This window comes from Pelophylax lessonae (genome assembly GCF_965119305.1).
Source record: "Pelophylax lessonae genome assembly, chromosome: 6".
NCBI classification, from domain to species: Eukaryota; Metazoa; Chordata; class Amphibia; order Anura; family Ranidae; genus Pelophylax; species Pelophylax lessonae.
In genome coordinates, this window is record NC_138773.1 from 49,267,124 (window position 1) to 49,283,918 (window position 16,795).

Here is a 16,795-nt window from a genome sequence, read left to right on the forward strand (position 1 = left end):
TTTTCTTTTCACCCAACCCTGAACTTTCTTGCCCTTTGTTTTTATTTTGAGCCAACGTGAACTTTCCCGCCCTGGTGCCCTCCATCAATCTCTCTCTTCTTGGTGAGGTGTTCTGTACACTGTTTACCAGCAGGCGTGTCGTAGTCCTCTTGTTGCTGGAGAAGCTCCAGTCCCTCTACATTTCCATAGAAATAATAACCCCTCTGTCCTGTGAGGAAACATAGAAATAGCCTTGGGGGGGGGGGGGGGGGGGCATATATTATAAGGAAATCACAGAGGAGATTGCTTGCTGGCAGCTTACTGTTCACAGTAAAAACAGACCATTAATAAATCCATGTAGAACTGGCATTGCCGGTGCTGACTTCAGATCTCCTACGGTCCCGGGCTCATTCTGAAACTTGATTTATGTGGTAGTTGTATTCATCACTTCTCCTGGTTTTCATGTGTAAACCCAGCTGTGTAGTTTAGTAGGAAGTGGTGACATGACTTTGGCTTCCCCCCTTAGGGAATGCGATTTTCTCCATTAAATGGCTTCCTGCATTTGGCTTCAAGAGTGAGAAAAAAAAAATAACTTTGCTTTGAATGTTAGTGTATGGCAAGCCAAAAACGTTGTTCTTGTTTGGGTAGAATGGGGAAGGATTTGATTGCCTTACAGGTTTTACTGTTATCTGGGGCTCCATTAGAGAGATTTATCATCACTTCCTGTCCTGGTGACAACGGTTTCATTAGACAGGAAGTGAAGGAGAAATCTGAAAAAGAGAGATGCAAAAACTAAACCCGTTAGAGGGTTCAATCTGCTAAAGAAAAGCATTTTTATTTCTGTCTGTTCTGATGGAGGGTTCTCCTAATTTCCTGGTTGGTGAAACTGCAGTTAGCAGGACACCAAGTGGGTGTCGCTCCCACCCACATGGAGTTTATGTAAAAAAAAACCCTGCTGCTTCAGACGCAAGTACTACATCCACAGCTGTGAAAGGATCAAATGCATACTAGCATAAACCGTAAACTGTGATTTACGTGGACCTAACGTTGGAACTATATGTTGTCGTATTAAGTCTATGCATTCTATGTAATGTGGAAATTTAACACTTCCAGGTATCTACCCCCCCCCCTACCCCCCCTCGTAGAGAAAAAAGAACTCCCCCTGACAATGCCTACATCTGTTTTTCTCTCCAGGTCGGAGCCATCTTTGTTCAGGCATTATCCAGGGTCACCATCTACTTCCTGGACTGCGATGCCGACTCAATCAGCCCCAGCTGCAGCCTCACACCGTTTTGACTTGATACAAATATAAAATGTGTTTAATCCTGCAGGAGAGTAGACTAAGGAAATGCCTCTCCCTGTCTGCAGCAGACTAATGACATAATCTCCATCTAGGCCAAGTCACTACGAATGAAGATCAGGGACGGCTTTTTAACCTCTACCCATCCGCGCTATAGCCGAAAAATGACTACAGCGCGGACCTTAATTGCCGGGAGGGCGTCATGTACATCCCCCTGTGCATGAGCTGCCTGTGAGCTCCCTGCGGAGCGTGGAGGGCTTGCGCTGTAATCAGTGAGTCCATGAGACTCGGCTGATCACAGATCTGAATAAGGGGCCGGTGCAGGGCCCCTTACCACGTGATCAGCTGTCAGCCAATGACAGTTGATCACGTGATGTAAACAGCAGCCAGGGCTGTCAGCGTGAGGAGAAAAAAAAAGCTGATCGCCAGCTGCTGTCAGAGGGACATCGGCCCCGAAGAGTAGAGGAGCATCTGTGCCTCACTGCCACCTATCAGTGCCAATCAGTGTCCCATCATCAGTGCTGCCTATCCGTGTCACCTACCAGTGTCTATCATTACCGATTAGTGCCACCTATTAGTGCCCATCAGTGCCACATATTAGTGCCACCTACCAGTGCTCTTCAGTGCTGCCCATCGGTGCCACTCATCAGTGCCACCTCTGTGTCCACCAGTGACGTCTTATCAGTGCCCATCAGTGCAGCCTATCAGTGGCACCTCATCAGCACACATCAATGAAGGAAAAAAATTACCTGTTTTCAAAATGTTATAACAAACTATAAAAACTGAGAATTGGCCTGGACAGGGGAGGGGGTTTAAGTGCCCAGTAGGCAAGTGGTTAAATCATAAAAAATCATAACTTTCTTTTAAAATTATACTGTTGCTGTATAGTATAAGATGTCAGGAATTTTTTCATGCAAGCTTGTAAAGTTACCAAAAAGTCTATTTTTGTTAATAAAATATGTGTGCCAAAAGTCATGTGAAAAACCATTTTTTATCTGGCTCAGTGCATCTGTGGGGATTTGGGCCCACTTAGCCGAAAGAAGTTGGGTACTGATGTTGGGATGCGAAAAAAAACAGGCTGCAGGCGGCGGTGCAATTCAACCAGTCAGTGATTAGTAATGGTTGAGGTCAGGACTACTCAAGTTCCTCCACCCCAAACTCATCAAACCATGTCTTTAATGGTGATGTTGGATGAGAGAACCTGGCTCATGCCAGTTTATCATAAAATAGAGTTGAGGTCAGGACTATGTGTAGGATACTCCAGTTCCTCTTCACCAAACTGGCCTTCACCTTCACAGAAAAGAACCTTCACCAAACAGTTACCACAAGGTTGGAAGGACACAATTGTTTAGAATGTTTTTGTAAGCTGTTGTAATAACAGTACCCTTCACTGGAGACACCTGAATTCCATGGTTTTGGAGGATCTACATATGCATTGGCCATTTGGGGTAGCTTATCATATTTCTTAACAAATAATATCTCTTTGTTTCGTTATCAATACAGTAAAAAGCAATAGGTAAAAACTCCATCAAATAGCCTTTTGCTAAAGCCTCGTACACACGCAACGATTGTTGGCCGACCGATCTGCCGTCTTTTGTCCAGTGTTGTTGTGTTGGTTGAAATGTGCTCTAGACTGCACACAAATTTTATCGGCCAACAAAAAACAACTTCAGAAGTGATGTCATGTTCTGGTTTACTTTCCGTGTGTTTTTTCTTCTCTGAGCATGCCCAATCTTGCTCATCGGATTTTTGTCTGCCGAAATCTGTACTGACTGACGGAAAATCTGCCGTTCTGTTGACGTCAAACAAAAATTTTATAGCATGCACACCAGATTTTGTTCGGCCGAAAAGTCGCAGTCGGTTGTTGGAAGCATCATACTAACAAGCCGAAAATCGGCCGATCGGACGTTGGCTGAAAATTCACGGCCAACAATCGTTGCGTGTGTACGAGGCTTTAGACTCTGTAAAGGTTGCAGCTTCTAAATCTGGAGATGAAGTGGAGCAGAAACCCCGGATGAAGCCCCCGCAGCCCTTCGAGTCGTGTAAGCAGGAATCATTCAGCGGCCTTTCATCTCCCGTGCTTTGAGGCCTGTGAGTTGGATTACAATAATGAGGGCTTTATTCGCCGCTCTCCGCCTCCCGTCTTGCTCTTTTTCGTCTCCCCCCTGCACAGGGGGAAACTTTTTGTCATTCAGCCCGGGTCTTCTTTCCAAGTGGGTCTGCAGGAGTACAGCCCGGGTTCTTGGCTGCTCTAGTGTGAGAGAAGAGCGGCCCCGCAGGCTTTGTACACACTGCAGCTTTCCCCAGCATTGACCTTTTCCTAGAAGCAAGGCGTCGTGTGATACAACAAGGCACCGGGAATGCGCAGCCCTCTGTAGCGCCTCTCATGCATGACACAGACTTGTAGCATCTGGTACAATTCAATAAAACCGGTTCACCCGGTTTCTTCTCTTGTTTGCGAGACACATCATCTTCGTTCTCCTCGGTGTGGTGAAGATTGGTGCAGAGTAACTGTGCTGAGATGGCCTCTAATTGGCCTTTACATTGTCGCCTTCTTTATTAGTTTGCATAGCAATGTTCTTTATAATCTTATCTAGGTTATCTGCCTTGTAATTTAGTGTGAGGACACCAACCTCCCCCCTGCCAGGCTCCATTTGGGTTTCTGTCTTTGCAGTAATACATATAGGTGAAACCTTTCATTCCATACGGTACTTCCTTACCCGTACCCTGTAATCAGTAACACAAACAGATGAGCAAACGTTTCAAGCACTACCTCTCCCATAAAGTCTATTTATAAAGTCATTTTTTTTGTTTTTAATAGAGGACATGTCTTCTTCTCAAAGGAGGAAAGTTCAAAACGAATCTTAACACGGCGCTATTGTGCCACACGCTTCCACTGCATGTATAATCACGGACTTTAACCACCTAAGCCCCGGAAGATTTTACCCCCTTCCTGACCAGGGCCTATTTTGCGATTCGGCACTGCGTGACTTTAACGGACAATTGCGCGGTCGTGCGACGCTGTACCTAAACAAATTTGATGTCCTTTTTTTTCCCACAAACAGAGCTTTCTTTTGGTGGTATTTGATCACCTGTGCGATTTTTTTTTTTTTTTTTTTTGATCATGCGCTATAAACAAAAAAAGAGCATCAATTTTGCAAAAATAACAATATTTTTCACATTTTTTTATATAAAATTCCCCCCCAAAAAAATGTAAAAATTAATTTTTTTTTAACATTTTCGGCCAATTTGTTTTATGCTACGTATGTTTGGTAAAAAAAAATTGCAAAAAGCGTATTTTGATTGGTTTGCGCAAAAGTTATCGCGTTTACTAACAAAGGGAAAGATTTTTGTCATTTTTGTTGTTTTTTGTTTTTAAACGCGTAATGGCGGCGATCTGCGATTTTTTTTTTTTTTTTTTTTTTTTTTTTTTTTTTTTTGCGGGACCGCGACATTGCGGCGGACAGATCGGACCCTTGACTGATATTTATGATACTTTTGGGTTTACCAGTGACATTTCTACAGTAATCAGTGCTATACATATGCACTGTTACTGTAAAATTACACTGGCAGGGAAGGGGTTAACTTTATTGGGGAAGGAGGGGTTAAGTGTGTCCCTAGGGGCGTGCTTCTAACTGTGATTGGACATGGCTACTGGTGTAGGAACAGTGATCAACGGTCCTACATAGTAGAACCGTATGATCACCATTCCTACACAGGGGAGAATGACAGGCGGCTTGTTTACATCAGCCGCCTACCTTTCTCCCTTCACGGCGGACATCGGGTCCGCCGGTCACACGCACGGACTTCCCAGGGAACGAGCCGGGGGCGGGCGCGCGCCTCCGCGGGCGTACGCTCACCCGCCTCCGCGGGCGCACGCCCGCCCGCTTTTGGCTCACAAGCAAGTGGTAGGCGAGTGACGTACCCATACGTCACTTTGCCTGGCTGGGGCTGACCGCCGCAGTATATGTAATTGCGGCGGTCGGCAACCGGTTAACAAAAAATAAAAAACCCAGTGGTAATTAAATGACACCAAAAGGACTCCTACATATTTCAGAAATGCCTTTATGCTTACTGGTCTATATTGTTTATACAATGCACCGGCTTACACAGTTTTTGCTATCCATTGGAACCTTACTGTTATACTGACTAGCGCCCTGTGTGGTATGACTCCCCTAATGTCGCATTATGGTAACTAAAACAAATTAATCTCGGACCATTCTCTCCTGAAGTGTCAGAGGACTGAATTCTAAGTACAAGCGCTCCTTATTGTTTCTCTATCTAAAGCTACACAGCCCTCATATAGTCATATTGCAAGAAACTCATCTTATTGGCAGCAAAACTCTGGCTTTGAAAAAAACGTAGATACAGAAAGCATTTCATGCAACATATTCCTTGTCTTCACGTGGGGTCTCCATTTTGATAGGCAAGACCGTCCCTCGTACCATTGACAAAGTCGTTATTGATCCCAATGGGAAATTTTTCATGCTGGCAATGTCTTTATGAAGCCAGAAATATGTTATAGTGAATGTTTTTCTGCCACCTCCTAGTTGGATGACCCCTTTATATTTGTTGTTAGAGAAGGTGACTGCATCGCCCTGCTAAAATTCTAATTATGGGCAATTTTAATGCCATTTTACCACAGTTTTTAGACAGACCGGTCCCTCCTGCCCAACTTAACGCTGAATTGTGGTTACCTGGGCACAGACAGCCAATCTTGCTAATTTACAAATTCTTACTGATTTACAAATTTCAGTTTTTTTTTTTTTTGCCACTTTTAAAGTGATTGTAAAGTCTTGTGTTTTTTTGTTTTAATAGCAAACATGTTATACTCACCTATTCTGTGCAGTTGGTTTTGCACAGGACAGCCTGGATCCTCTTCTTCTCGGGTCCCTCTTTGCTGCTCCTGGCCCCTCCCTCCTGTCGAATGTCCCCACTGCAAGCAGCTTGCTATGGGGGCACCCTAGCTTCAGCTCTGTGTCCATTCAGACGGGGCTCTTTCCACCTGCTGATGGACTGTGGCCAATCACAGCACAGAGTTACGTGTTTACGAATTCACAGATCAGTGAGATCGGGGGGAAATGCCAGTCAGTCTGTGAGTAAAAACATGTCATTTGTCCAAAAAAAAAAAAAAAAATGAATAAACTATGCTATAAAAATGATCTACTTACTAAAAATATGGTACTGTTCCCTTTTTATCATGTAATGTGTAACCGAATATGCTGACTCTACCTTGATGACCAAATCTGATATAAAGAGATTTGATTATAAAGGAATTTCACTTGTTATTTATTGGCACAATTACCCCTCAAAAAAGTTACCAGGATCTAATTCTCTTCTCATGTTTGAATGAAAAAAAAAAAAATAAATATATATAAAATCAAATATTGTCTACTGGAATCTTGGTGTGCTTTGTGTATTTCTTCCAGATCTGTGCAGTAATCCAGTGTGAGACTTCCCCTCTGTGTAGGAGCTTCCTGTAATAAAGACCGCTCACTGCTGCTCTCTCTCCTTGTGCAGGGTGACTGGTCTTGTCTCCGCCCCCTCCTGTAGTTTTCTGCAAGCAGCCTGTAATGAGTGGGACTTACTTGCCCCTCTTACAGCTCTGCTCTCTGCACAGGCTATGTACAGCACCGTAATGATGTCACAGCCATTATCTGGATTTGCAAAGGCATTTGGTGCACACAAAGTAGAATCATAACCTTTGCGGCTATTGATTTTGGTTCTTTCCTCATCTAGTGAAGCTACATCTATTGTTGCCATTCTAGCCTTCCGGTGTTGTAAAATTTTGTCGGACCCGTGAAAAAATCGGACCTCGTCACTTCCGGCTGGTGCGCATGCGCACATGGTCCGAGGAAATTGTAAGACTTGGCGAACAGCTGATTGAGAGGAGGAGGGGCTGAGGTGGGACGCACACACAGCTGCGGGAAAATTGCTGACACGGGCGAATCAAAGCTGCTAGAGACCCCAAAATTCTATCGCAGGTAGCCAAGACGCTCCCCTATAGCTGATAGAAATTTGGGGTCTCTGGGATGAAAGGGCGCGGAGCAGTGACCCCGTGGGTCTCGGGGATGAAAGGGCACGGAGCAGTGACCCCGAGAACCGGGGACCACTGCTCCACACCCTTTCATCCCCGAGACCCCAAAATTTATTTATTTTTTTAAATTCAATGTTTATTGGGAGAGGAAAAGGCATACATTGGAGTCAAGATCAACAATACAGGATCATATACATAGTTCTAGACACAACTCAGATCCAGAATGAGTGCTAGCAAACACATAATATACAACGTCAGAACAGGAGAGCAGTGGAAGAAGACATCACATCAAGGTGCCACGGAAGGCCAGGCCCCCAGAGAGGCCCCCCCCACCGGCATCTCCTATATGGCCGGGATACGGAGGCGAGGAGGAACCACCCCAGCAGGCCCAACCCCCCCGCAGTCTATCAGGGAGGACCCAGGTATGAGTGCCCGTAAGAAGAGACCGATAAATAAAAGAAAAAGTGTAGCAAATCCTATGCTCCCGCCTCTCCCATTTCTTTTTACTGAGAAGGGACCCCAAAATTTTAACAGCTGTAGGGGAGCGTCTTGGCTACCTGCGATACAATTTTGGGGTCTCTAGCACATATGGTTCGCCCGTGACAGCAATTTTCCCGCGGCGGTGTGTGCGTCCCACCTCAGCCCCTCCTCCTCTCAATCAGCTGTTCTCTAAGTCTTAGAATTCCTCGGACCTTGTGCGCATGCGCACCAGGGCTCGCACCAGCCGGAAGTGACGAGGTCCGATTTTTTTCACGGGTCCGATAACATTTTAGAACACCGGGTTGCTTATCTTTATCAGTGTTTTTTTTTTTTTTTTTTTTTTTTTAATATATTTTAGTAGAAAAAGTAAAACTCAGTAGGTACATTGACTACAAATAGGGTACATTAGTTGTGTATCAGAATACAAAAAAATTTTACCTTTAAAAAAAGGGTTGCTTATCTTTTTAGGCAGAAATTGTTTCTTTATGTATTTGTTGCATTTGTTTTGTAATTTTTGTTTTCTGCTTGAAGCTTTTGAGATATATTCAGTGTGTTTTTTATGTTTTCTTGCAGCCCACAACCCTCCCTCAGGGGACGATAAACATGAACCAGTGCACGGATGTTATAGAGGCAGAGAGCCGCACTGGCCAGAAGTACTCTCTCTGCATCCTCACCCCCGAGGAACATTTTATCAGGGCCGAGAACAAGGAAATCATTAATGGGTGAGTCGCTGCACAAAGCTCAGTTTTCTTTTCTCGCTGTGTTGGATTTGCTTGTCTCTGTAGTTCTACACCAGCCATGCTAGCTCTTCCTGCCTTACTGACCTACTAATGCCTGTCAGAGGCTGGCCAAGCACTGATCTGTGTCATTGCCTTAAAATTGTATTTTATTTGCTTCCTTTTGGTCTATTAAAGCGGAGTTCCACCCTGGGAACGTTTTTTTTAATAAAAATACCCCCCGGACAGTCAGGGCTAGTACATTCCACAATGGCTAGCCTCTGATCTGTCCCGGGTTGCACTTACCTTTTAGAAGAAATACTTACCTTGAAAATGTATTGTCCAGCGCTGCCATCTCAGGTGTGGGCAGCTTGAAGCCAGCGCGATCCTCTTCTGTGTCCTCTTCCGTCTTCTTCGGCCCCACGATGCACTGCACCGGCCCCGCCGTCACTTCCGGTTCCGCAGCGTCATTCCTGCACAGCTTCTGGGCATGCCCAGAAGCTGTTTAGCAAGGTATGACGCACCTGAACCAGAACTGACGTCGGAGCCGGTGCAGGCGCATTGATTCCTTGGAGCGATGACGTTCAGCTCCCAGGAATCATTGCAGAGCCAGGAAGTGACAAATCGCCATGGCCGCGGAGGGGAGGAAGAGGAAGTAAAGTGAGTATATTATCTTCTAAACAAGGTAAGTTAAAAAAAAAAAAAAAATTGCAATTATCCATTTGTTTTTCAGGTGACCCGGAGCGAGAAGATGGAGGTAAGTATCATTTTAGGGTGGAACTCCCCTTTAAATATATCATTGAAAGTGTTTTATAATGCAGTGCATTCAGGAAAGTATTTATAGTGCTTCGCTTTTTCCACATTTTGTTATGTTACAGCCCTATTCCAAAATGGAATAAATTCATTAATTTCCTCAAGATTCTACAAACAATACCCCATAATGACAATGTGAAAGAAGTTTGTTTGAAATATTTGCAAATTTATTAAAAATAAAAAAAAATCACATCTACATAAGTATTCACAGCCTTTGCTATGACACTCAAAATTGAGCTCCTGGGGCATCCTAGTTTCCACTGATCATCCTTGAGATGTTTCTACCTCTTGATTGAAGTCCACCTGTGGTAAATTCAGTTTATTGGACATGATTTGGAAAGGCACACACCTGTCTATATAAAGTCCCACAGTTAACAGTGCATGTCAGAGCACAAACCAAGCCATGAAGTCCCAAGGAATTATCTGTTGACCTCCGAGACAGTATGGTATGGAGGCACAGATCTGGGGAAGGATACAGAAAAATGTCTGCAGCATTGAAGTTCCAAATGAGCACAGTGGCTTCCATCATCCGTAAATGGAAGAAGATTGGAACCACCTGGACTCTTCCTAGAGCGGGCCGACCGACCAAACTGAGCAACCTGGTGTGAAGGGCCTTAGTCAGGGAATTGACCAAAACCCGATGATCACACTGACAGAGCTCCAGTGTTTCTCTGTGGAGAGGGGAGAACCTTCCTGAAGAACAGCCATCTTTGCAGCACTCCACCAATCAGGCCTGTATGGAAGAGTGGCCAGGTGAAAGCCACTCCTCAGTAAAAAGCACATGACAGCCCGCCTGGAGTTTGCCAAAAGCCATCTGAAGGATTCTCAAACCATGAGAAACACATTATCTGGTCTGATGAAACAGATTGAACTCTTTGGCCTAAATGGCAAGCGCCATGTCCAGAGGAAACCAGCCACCACTCATCCCCTGGCCAATACCATCCCTACAGTGAAGAATGGTGGTGGCAGCATTATGCTGTGGGGATGTTTTTCAGCGGCTGGAACTGGGAGACTAGTCAGGATCGAGGGAAAGATGAATGCAGCAATGTACAGAGACATCCTTGATGAAAACCTGCTCTAGAGCGCTCTGGACCTCAGACTGGGAAAAAGGATCATCTTCCAACAGGGCAACGACCCTAAGCACACAGCCAAGAAAACAAAGGAGTGGCTACGGGACAACTCCTGCCCTCCTGGACTGAATGTTCTTTAGTGGCCCACCCACAGCCCAGACTTCAACTGATTGAATATCTCTGGAGAGATCTGAAAATGGCTGTGCACCGATGCTCCCCATCAAACCTGATGGAGCCAGGTTACCCAAAAATAGGTGTGCCAAGCTTGTAGCATCATACTCCAAAAGACTTGAGGCTGTAATTGGTCCTAAAGGAGCTTCAACAAAGTATTGAGGAAAGGCCGAATACTTTTTTTTAGTAAATTTGCAACGATTTCAATGAAACTTCTTTCACGTTGTCATTATGGAGTATTGTTTGTAGAATTTTGAGGAAAATAATGAATTTAATCTATTTTGGGAAAAGGCTTTAACATAACAATATGTATAAAAAGTGAGGTGCTGAAAATACTTTCCGGATGCACTGTATCTGATTGACAAGTACAAACAAATCCAGGCAAGAAATTTTGTGAGCTGATAACTTCCTGTCTGCCTCTGGACTGTTACTTGTTAGCATTGTGGACTACCTAACAACTTACCCTGTTATGGATAAGAGAGGGAGGTGATATGTAGTCCTAAAATATACCCTTACTAGGATAACCACACTGCTCAGTACGGTTATCACGCTAGGATAGGATATGTGTTTATAACAGGATTACCCGGTTATAATAATAAACTAATGCAGTCACCACATTCAAGGACCGGTAAGCTACAATACTATTAACATTTATTGTTGGGTATAGACATGCTAACCCTAATATAGAGGATCAGCATGACAGCCAGGCAAAACCAGCCTTTCCAGCTGCAAAGTTCAGCAGCAGGCAGCCTCTATAGTGCCCTTTAAGAATCAGAGAAACCACAAATGCAGGTGTGTAAGGTCTGGCCCAACCTGAACCCACGAGCCGACATCCTACAATGGGGACATTGTACCGTCTGCTTTGTTCCAGGGAGACACCCAGAGAGATTATAAGCCGTCCTGACAGCTGGCCCGGGCGGCAGCTTCTAACGTATTCCTCCATCTGTATTTTGTATTGACATTCAGTCCTCGCTTTATGCAATCTGCAATTTATGCAGCATGCCTTTTTTTTTTTTTGCTTAAAATTTTTCCTTTTCATGTTTCCTGTCTTCATTTCATCTGTGAAGAAAGGGTTCTTTGACCCTTAAAGGAAAATGTCATCCTTTTTCAGGTTTATTTTATAGTGGATTATCTTATCTGTGCTATTGCTTCAAAAGCCATTTCTGAGTATAGTTGGAAGCTGCGCACATATATGTGGCAGCTATTGTTTATCGTTAAATGGGCAGCCTCTGCTTTCTTTAAAGAGTAAGTAAAGTTTTCTTCTTTAAATGTATCTACGGGTAAGCCTATAATAAGGCTTACCTGTAGGTACTGTGAATATCTCCAAGTGCATGCAGCTGATGATGTGATCTGCGCATGCACTGTGAAGTTACCATGAAGCTTACCGTGCCGGACCTTCAGAGCCTGTGCCACAAACAGTGGCTACCATGCGCGGGAGTGACATCATCCCCAAACCCCGAAGAAACGACGGGGAAGATGTCAGCTGCCCCTGCAGTGTGCGGGTGCTGCTGGAGGACTTCAATCTAAGGTAAGTATTTTATAATGAGCTAGTATGCAATGAATACTAACTCATTATTATACCTTTTGTCTCGCAGGATTTTTTTCTCAAGGTTTACAACCTCTTTAAAGCGGAGTTCCGGGCACAAAATCGATATTTTTTTTTTGTGCCCGTCCGCTAGTTCGACATCACCTGAAAAGGAATTGGATAGTTAGGTTTTTTTTTTGTTTACTCACCTTGTAATTCAAGATCGTAAATACTCACCTCAGTGTACTTCCTCCCTCAGCGCCGCGGCTCCGCCGTCACTTCCTGTCTCGCGATGATTCCTGGGAGCTGAACGTCATCGCTCCCAGGAATCAATGCGACGGCACCGGCCCCGCTCGTCACTTCCGGGCGACGCACTGGAAGTGACGAGAGGGGCCGGTGCAGGCGCATTCTGGGAGAAGAAGAGGCCGAAGAGGACCGCGCCGGCTTCAGCTGCCCACAAGAGAGATGGAAACGCTGTGGAAGAAATTTTATAAGTAAGTATTTCTTCTAAAAGGTAAGTGCGAACCGGGACAGATCAGAGGCTAGCCATTGTGGAATGTACTAGCCCTGACTGTCCCGGGAGTATGTTTGTTGAAAAATCATTTCTGTGCCCGGAACTCCGCTTTAAGTAGTGCTGCACAATGATTGGGCTTCACTGTACCTCTTTCAGCCTGACCTGAGCCTCATTCAGTATTAACTTTGCTGTTACCTAGTGACTGTAAATGTAAATGACCATAGCATTCTTATCTGCTCAGTGCAATGGAATTGCACAGAGAGGCCCTGATCCTCCTCTTCTGGGGTCTGCCGTCGACTCTCCTGACTCTTCCTCTTCTCAGTGTGCCACCATAGGCAGAAAATAATCTGGCTATGCCTATGGGTAGCCCCAGGGGGTATACTCCCTCTCCCTGCTATAGGTACTCAGTTTTTTTTCTGCTAGTCGGAGTAAGTACCTAGTTCAGCCCCTTTTACTTTCAGTGCAGCAAACTCTCTCCAGAAGTTCAGTGAGGATCTCTGAATGATCCAATGTTGACCTAAATGACCAATGATGATAAATAGAATCCACCTGTGTGTAATCAAGTCTCCGTATAAATGCACCTGCACTGTGATAGTCTCAGAGGTCCGTTTAAAGCGCAGAGAGCATCATGAAGAACAAGGAACACACCAGGCAGGTCCGAGATACTGTTGTGGAGAAGTTTAAAGCTGGATTTGGATACAAAAAGATTTCCCAAGCTTTAAACATCCCAAGGAGCACTGTGCAAGCGATAATATTAAAATGGAAGGAGTATCAGACCACTGCAAATCTACGAAGACCTGGCCGTCCCTCTAAACTTTCAGCTCATACAAGGAGAAGACTGATCAGAGATGCAGCCAAGAGGCCCATGATCACTCTGGATGAACTGCAGAGATCTACAGCTGAGGTGGGAGACTCTGTCCATAGGACAACAATCAGTCGTATACTGCACAAATCTGGCCTTTATGGAAGAGTGGCAAGAAGAAAGCCATTTCTTAAAGATATCCATAAAAAGTGTAGTTTAAAGTTTGCCACAAGCCACCTGGGAGTCACACCAAACATGTGTAAGAAGGTGCTCTGGTCAGATGAAACCAAAATCAAACTTTTTGGCAACAATGCAAAACGTTATGTTTGGCGTAAAAGCAACACAGCTCATCACCCTGAACACACCATCCCCACTGTCAAACATGGTGGTGGCAGCATCATGGTTTGGGCCTGCTTTTCTTCAGCAGGGACAGGGAAGATGGTTAAAATTGATGGGAAGATGGATGGAGCCAAATACAGGACCATTCTGGAAGAAAACCTGATGGAGTCTGGAAAAGACCGGAGACTGGGACTGAGATTTGTCTTCCAACAAGACAATGATCCAAAACATAAAGCAAAATCTACAATGGAATGGTTCACAAATAAACATATCCAGGTGTTAGAATGGCCAAGTCAAAGTACAGACCTGAATCCAATCGGGAATCTGTGGAAAGGACTGAAAACTGCTGTTCACAAACGCTCTTCATCCAACCTCACTAAGCTCGAGCTGTTTTGCAAAGAGGAATGGGCAAAAATTTCAGTCTCTCGATGTGCAAAACTGATAGAGACATACCCCAAGCGACTTACAGCTGTAATCGCAGCAAAAGGTGGCGCTACAAAGTATTAACTTAAGGGGGCTGAATAATTTTGCACGCCCAATTTTTCAGTTTTTTATTTGTTAACAAAGTTTGAAATATCCAATAAATTTCATTCCACTTCATGATTGTGTCCCACTTGTTGTTTTTTCTTCACAAAAAATTACAGTTTTATATCTTTGTTTGAAGCCTGAAATGTGGCAAAAGGTTGCAAAGTTCAAGGGGGCTGAATACTTTCGCAAGGCACTGTACGTGATCCCTCTCCCAATACCGGAACTCACCAGAAACATGCCTTCCATTCTCATGGTTGGCATATCTAACTCAATATGATATTGAATCAGTTGACTCCTTATGCGCATCCGTGTTATTCCTCCGTAGGATGGATAGATCATGCTATCCCATATAGAAAAGAAAGAAAATGCCTCCAATGGTACAGTAACCAAATGATCAATGACTTTATTTAAAATTGGAAAACCACTCACATTTTAAAACACATATATTGAGCCTTTTGATACATTTGTGTTAGGGGTGCATCACCTAAGGTGCTGGTTTGTGTCTCACCACCTCCAGCTGCCGTTGTCACCGTCCTGACACTATCCTCTGGATTGCCGTACAGCTAGAGGTGGTGAGGCACAGCATAAACCAGCACCTTATGTGATGTGCCCCTAACACAGATGTATCAGCCCTCTGTGTGCAGCAACCCCCCTAATACTTACCTGAGCCCCATCACTATCCAGCAATGTCCACGAGTACCTTGGCCGTCTGGGACTCTTTCTCCTGATTGGCTGAGACCATTGGCTCCAGCTGCTATCAATCAAACTCAGCCAATCGGGAGAGAGAGGGGGTTGGAACGAACCGTGGCTCTGTATCTAAATGCATACATGGAGCTGCAGCTCGGCTCGGGTGCCCCAAAAGCAAGCTGCTTGCTTTGGGGTCACTCAACAGGAGGGGGCCAGGAGCAGCAACAAGGGCCCCGAAAAGAGGAGGATCCAGGCTGCTCTGTGCAAAACCAACTGCACAGAGCAGGTAAGTATAACATGTTTGTTATTTTATTAGAAAAATAAAAAATGAGACTTTAGTATCACTTGAGGCTTAAAGTGATATTAACGGTTTGGTTTTAAAAAAAAAAAAAACGAAGACAAACATGTCATACTCCCCTGCTCTGTGCAGTGGTTTTGCACAGAGCAGCCCCGATCCTCCTCTTCTTGGATCCCCTGCTGGTCGATCCTGGCCCCCCCTTCTGATGAGTGCCCCCAGGGCAAGCAGCTTGCTATGGGGGTGCCCAAGCAGGCTCACTCCCAAGCCGCTGCTCTGCGTGTCCATTCACACACACAGCCAGGGCTTGCCCCCCCCCTCATTGGCTCACTGGCTGAGATTCCTCCCACTGCCTCAACCAATGAGGAGTAAAAACCCTGCACATCACTGGATTAAGATGGGACTCAGGTAAGTATTAGGGGGGCTCCTGCACAGAGAAGGTCTTTTACCTTCATGCATACAATACATGAAGGTGAAAAACCTTGAGCCTTTAGAACCACTTTAGAGCACATTGAATGTGCTGATTTGCATTAATGCAAGCGTTATGTATGTGCATTGGAATGGGCTGCCCAACACACTAAAAAAAAAGGTGCATGCACTATTTTTTAGCAGCAAGCTGCAAAGTGGGGTAGTGCAATACCAAGCATTGTGGCGTGCTGCAACACAGGTGTGTATAAAAAAGGGCATTATTATCATTATTACTGTGAAAATGTGGGATTTCACCCCTGGAAACTCGATCACTTCTGGAGCTTTAGACGAGTTGTTGGAAGCTCTTTCTGTCATTCCAGGCATTGGATCATTAGCCCTTATTACCATATTCCCCTTGTGGCCCTCTGTCTTGCCCTGACTCTCTGTGCGTTCTGTTCTTTACACTACAGTACTTGTATATGAAATGCTTCACGACTTGTTATATAAACTCTACACGGCTCTCTTTCCATGCTCGGATGTTTCTGCGTAAATTTCCTTAGCACGCTCCTTTTCCTAACACTCAAAGTTGCCCAGGATTCACTGAGGTCATTCGGAAGGCAGCACATGTTCTCAGTTAATCAATTGGATTTTCTTAAAGCAGACTAATATTGCACAAAATATTTTTAATGTGAACCTTTTTTTTTTTTATTTCTTTTATAAAGTGGGGAGGATTACAACTGGTGGGGGAGATGCCTTCTATTTTTGAATATATTTTCTTTATTATGTTGAGGGCTAAAATTCGTTTAAATTGATACAAGCAAATCTGAAATACAACATAGGTTTTATTTCTGTTTATTATACCGTACTTACCAGGCTAATAACTGCTTTGATCAAAATAGCCTAAGGCTAAGTTCACATGTAGGCGTTTTTGGGGAGTTTTTCTGCTCTAGGATCAGCTCAAAAAACGCCCAACAATACAAATCCTATTCATTTCAATGGCCTCTGTTCACATCTGAGCGTTTTGACGTTTTAAGCAAAACGCCCAATGCTCAAAAAAGTACTTGAGCTTCTTTTTGGGCAGATTACAGGCGGTTTTATTTTTTTCCATTGGTTACTAGTCAACCTAAAAAC

General features: G+C 44.4%; 1 protein-coding gene across 6 annotated transcripts in view; it reads left to right on the top strand.

Moving 5' to 3' along the window:
• Window positions 1–16,795, top strand: part of MPRIP (myosin phosphatase Rho interacting protein) — a 312,245-nt gene that overhangs the window by 146,796 nt on the left and 148,654 nt on the right. For all 6 annotated transcript variants that reach the window (XM_082259996.1, XM_082259997.1, XM_082259998.1 and 3 more), the window contains exon 4: window positions 8,370–8,518. In XM_082259996.1, the coding sequence (XP_082116122.1) occupies window positions 8,370–8,518 (149 nt within the window). The remainder of the gene's footprint in view (window positions 1–8,369; window positions 8,519–16,795) is intronic.